Source organism: Marmota monax, unplaced genomic scaffold (genome assembly GCF_021218885.2).
Source record: "Marmota monax isolate L192 unplaced genomic scaffold, Marmota_monax_Labrador192_F-V1.1 WCK01_AAM20220418_F8-fsc00280, whole genome shotgun sequence".
NCBI lineage: Eukaryota > Metazoa > Chordata > Mammalia > Rodentia > Sciuridae > Marmota > Marmota monax.
In genome coordinates, this window is record NW_026692080.1 from 1,519,416 (window position 1) to 1,523,892 (window position 4,477).

Sequence of the window (4,477 nt, forward strand, 5' to 3'; positions counted from 1 at the left end):
TAGAAGTTTCTGTGCATGGTCAGCTGATCCAAGGTAAAATAATCATGGTGAAGGGCTTGGCTGAGAAAAATTGCTCAGCTCATGGAAGCTAGGAAGAAAATAGTTTTGGGGGAGAACATAAATGGGACTGGATGCAAAAAATACTTCCAGGATATTCCTGCTTTTTTCAGCTAAGTACCCCTCCCAATAATCCATTCAGATTATTAATTCATTAAGTAGATTAATCCACTTATGAGATCCAAGCCCTCATGATCCAAACGGTTTCCAAAAGCTCCACTTATAGACCTTGCTGCATTAGGAACAAAATCTTCAACATATGACCTTTTGGGGTACATTCTAGATCCAAACCATAACATTAAGAATGCTATATTTTGCATAGCAAATGCCACAGAGACAAACCAAAAAGAAAACAAAACTAGGCATCCAGGAAAAAAAAGATACTATAAAATGTAATGTTCTCCCATATGCATATAAGTAATTTACTTTAGTTTACTTAGTTACTGAAGTTTATAAATGATATGTCACCTATCATTGCTTTTAAATCTTGGAGTCAGAACAGGTGATTTGGGAAAATAAGTCAGGAGGATTGTAAATTTGAGGTGAGCCTCAGCAACTTATTGAGGACCTAAACAACTTAGCGAGACAACGTCTCAAAATAAAAAAAAAAATAAATAAAAGGCTGGGGATATGGCTCAGTTGTTAAGCACCCCTTGGTTTAATCCCCAGTATGCTACCACCACCTCTCAAAAAAGAATAACAACACATGTTAAAATATACATAGTGTAGAGAATAAAATGTTTGGTTATTTTTATATTCTAGAAATGTATCTGATGAACTCTGTCTAGATTGAATATGATTATTAACTTTTAGAGATATGTATCAGACCATAGGAAAAAAAAGTTTAATTTAAAAGTTAGCACAGTTTTCCAAAAAAAACCCCGAAAAACCATTTATTATCATAAATGGAAATCAATAGTATCATTCTATAAATATACACTATAAAAATAATATTGCATTAATTCACATTAATTTTCTTATTCCATAAATATATACTAAAAGCCTAACTGGTTTCAAACTAGTAATATTCTCTTTCTGAAAATGTTAGGATATTCATATAATAAAGTTTCACAAATAATGGAGAAAAGAATTAGTTTGGGCTGTCACCTTTAAAAAGTCTTTGATAAATATCTTCTTATTATTATCATGAAATATTCTTCCATGATATCTATCATGATACAGAAGTTAAAGACTTAAATTACAAAGATGCTTTACTCAAGATATTAATGTCAACTTTCATTGACTGAAGAGAAATTTTTCACAAAGTGCTTAAGATAATTACCAGCTGATAGAATTTATTGTCTGAACCCCCAAAAAATATAAATATAAAAGTAAATATCAGAAAAGACTTAATATGCAGAGTAATTATTAATATTTTATTACTTAACATACAAACCAAAATTTATATGAAGCTGTGTGTGCAGGTCTTTATGATGATTATGCATTGCATTTAAAATACAAAACTAGATAATTGAAGTTGCTTCTATGTGGCTTGAGAAGAAAATTCATTTAAGTTTATTTACATTTTTCTTTTATGTAAAGTAAAAATGTAAATTATTAATGACCTTTTCTCCTATACATATGCCCATGATTAAAGGCACAAAAACTAAGTAGTATGTTACAACATTGCTTGCATTAATAAAATGTTTGCAAATAAGAAGTATTATGTTAATTCATCACTATGATCTAAGGATTACTTAACTCCATAAAAATTAAAGACAATTAGAAAAAACATTTCATTACTTTATTTATTCTAATATAGATCTCTTCAAAGGTCTCTTTACTTTCCCAGCTTCATGGTGAACTCTCATCAGCTTCTTCAGTGCATCCTTCATGTCCTTATTCCTTAAGGTGTAAATGAGGGGGTTGAGACTTGGAGTGATGATGGTGTAAAAGAGGGTAAAGAACTTTCCTTGGTCCTTGGAAGCACTGTTACCTGGTTGTAGGTACAAGTAGATAATAGTTCCATAGAACATGAACACAACAATGAGATGAGATCCACAGGTATTCATTGCTTTGCGTTGGCCAGCTTTAGATTTCATTTTTAGCACAGCTTTGGCAATGCAGCCATAGGATATAAGGATAAGGATGAGAGGTGTGAGGACAATGATAATGCCTAAAGCAAACACAGACATTTCTACTGTTGCTGTGTCTACACAAGCTATCTTGACCATAGCTGGCAACTCACACAAGAAATGATCCATAAGGTTGTTTCCACACCTAGGCAAATACAGGGTGAGTGTACATAACACTACACAATTGGCCAAACTAATACTCCAGACCATGACAATCATCTTGAGACATAGACGAGGGTTCATGATTATCAAATAATGCAAAGGCTTACAAATAGCTGTAAAATGGTCATAGGACATGACAGCCAGGAGAAGGCACTCAATGGAGCTGAACCACATGTAAACATAGAGTTGAATGACACAACCCACATAGCTGATTGTCTTTGTGGGTCCCCACAAGTTGACCAGCATCTGAGGGACAATGGTGGTTGTGAAACACAGATCTAGAAAAGATAAATTCCTAAGGAAAAAGTACATTGGTGTGTGGAGGCGGGAATCCAGGAGAGATGCAAGAATGATGGCTGTGTTTCCCATCAATGTGATACAATAGAAGATGGTGACAACTCCTGACAGGATCATCTCCAGTTTTAGGATGGTCAGAGAAGCCCAGCAGAATAAAACCATGTGAAAAACTATAATTTCTTTGGTCCATTGTCCTTTGATATTTAAATCCTAGATTGAAAACAAGAGGTGTAGGAAAGGGAATAGGAGGAGGAGAAGGAAGAAATAGAAGTGGGGGAAAAGGAATGTGAAGGAGGAGGAGGAAAAGAAGGAGACAAGAAGAGATGAAGAAAGAAAAAGCAAGAGAAAGAGTAAACAAGAAGGAGGAGGAAGAGGAGAGAGAAGAAAGAAATAATTGCTCTATATATTAATGGAAATTTGATTAATTGTAGATTTTTTCTCATGTCTGATTAAGTATCTAGGTAAAATCTTGGAGAGTTCAATCTTGAACGTATGGTCTAAATTTTCTCACATGGAAATTAGAAAGTTTGGAATTGATCTGGTACTAAAATGATGACTCTACAATTCTTTAAAAAATTGTTTTTGGTTGTAGTTGGACACAATACCTTTAATTAATTAATTATTATTTTTATTAATGTGGTGCTGAGGATCGAACCCAGGACCTTACACGTGCGAGGCAAGTGTTCTACCACTGAGCCACAATCCCAGCCCCCCCACAATGTTTTATAAAGCTAGTTAGCTTGATATAGTGAAGATCTTCTTTTACTAAGTTTTTAAACTCCCCTGTAAAAGCTAACTGTTTGATTAATTTTAGAATGAGGAAAACAGTATTGCTCTTTTTTTCCATTAGTTAGTTAATGGCCCCTTGGATCTACCTGTTGCTCTTAGACATCTGGCATTTATATCGCTCCATTTTTTATCTCTCATTCTCAATACCTCCCTTATAAGAAAATTGATAAATTTGAGTGCCAAATTAACCACTTACCTTTAAAATTTTTCATCACCACTACCCTAATTCAAATCATAATCTTTAGTCCTTGCATTCAATTTTATGCCTTTACACTATTACACTATTCAATAAAATTATGTCACCGATGTTTTTAAATCCTGTTAGATGATTTCTAGATCAATTAAGAAACATTTTAATTTTTGAAGATGACCTCAAAGGACCTGCATATTTTGGCTCCTACTATGTATTAATGCTTATCTCACCAATCACATTACCCGTTTTCACTACTAGCCTTCTTTCAGGTTTTTCAACTTGTTAAGACTCATTCTTGTCTAAACCCCTGTGAACTCTTCTTCCTTTTTGAGTAACTCTTAATCAATCTTTTATCATCTATAAATGGTTCTTTCTTAAAAAGAAATTTACAGAACAGTTGATTTTTTTATGTTTACCTTATTTCATGCATAGGGAACTCATGCAGACAGCCACTGTAACATGAAGCTTAAAAGCATAGGCAGAAAAAACAAACAAACAAAAAACCAAAGAAAAGAAAAGAAAGCATAGGCAGAGAGCTGATGTTCATTCCTGTCTGTGCCAGTCTTTTAGCTGTGTGATCCCAGATAGGTTACATACCACTGTTGAGCTCAGTTTCCTCTTGTGTGAAATGGTGACCATAAAGAAACAGCAAATGGGGTAGAGAGGGAAGATGAGATGGAAGGGGAGGGGGGATAGTAGGGGATAGGAAAGGTAGCAGAATACAACAGTCACTAATATAGCATTATGTAAAAATGTGGATGTGTAACCGATGTGATTCTGCAACTTGTATTTGGGGTAAAAATGGGAGTTCATAACCCACTTGAATCAAATGCATGAAAGGTGATATGTCATGAGCTTTGTAATGTTTTGAACAACCAATGGAAAAAAAAAAGATACCTAGGGT

The 4,477-nt window shown here is 34.1% G+C and overlaps 1 protein-coding gene across 1 annotated transcript; it reads right to left on the minus strand.

Annotated features, from left to right (window-relative positions):
- Window positions 1–1,805: 1,805 nt before the first annotated feature.
- LOC124103320 (olfactory receptor 2W1-like) lies at window positions 1,806–2,781 on the minus strand. The gene is given in 2 exon segments (XM_046459888.1): window positions 1,806–2,717; window positions 2,719–2,781. Coding segments are annotated over 2 exon segments (975 nt in total).
- Window positions 2,782–4,477: the final 1,696 nt, after the last annotated feature.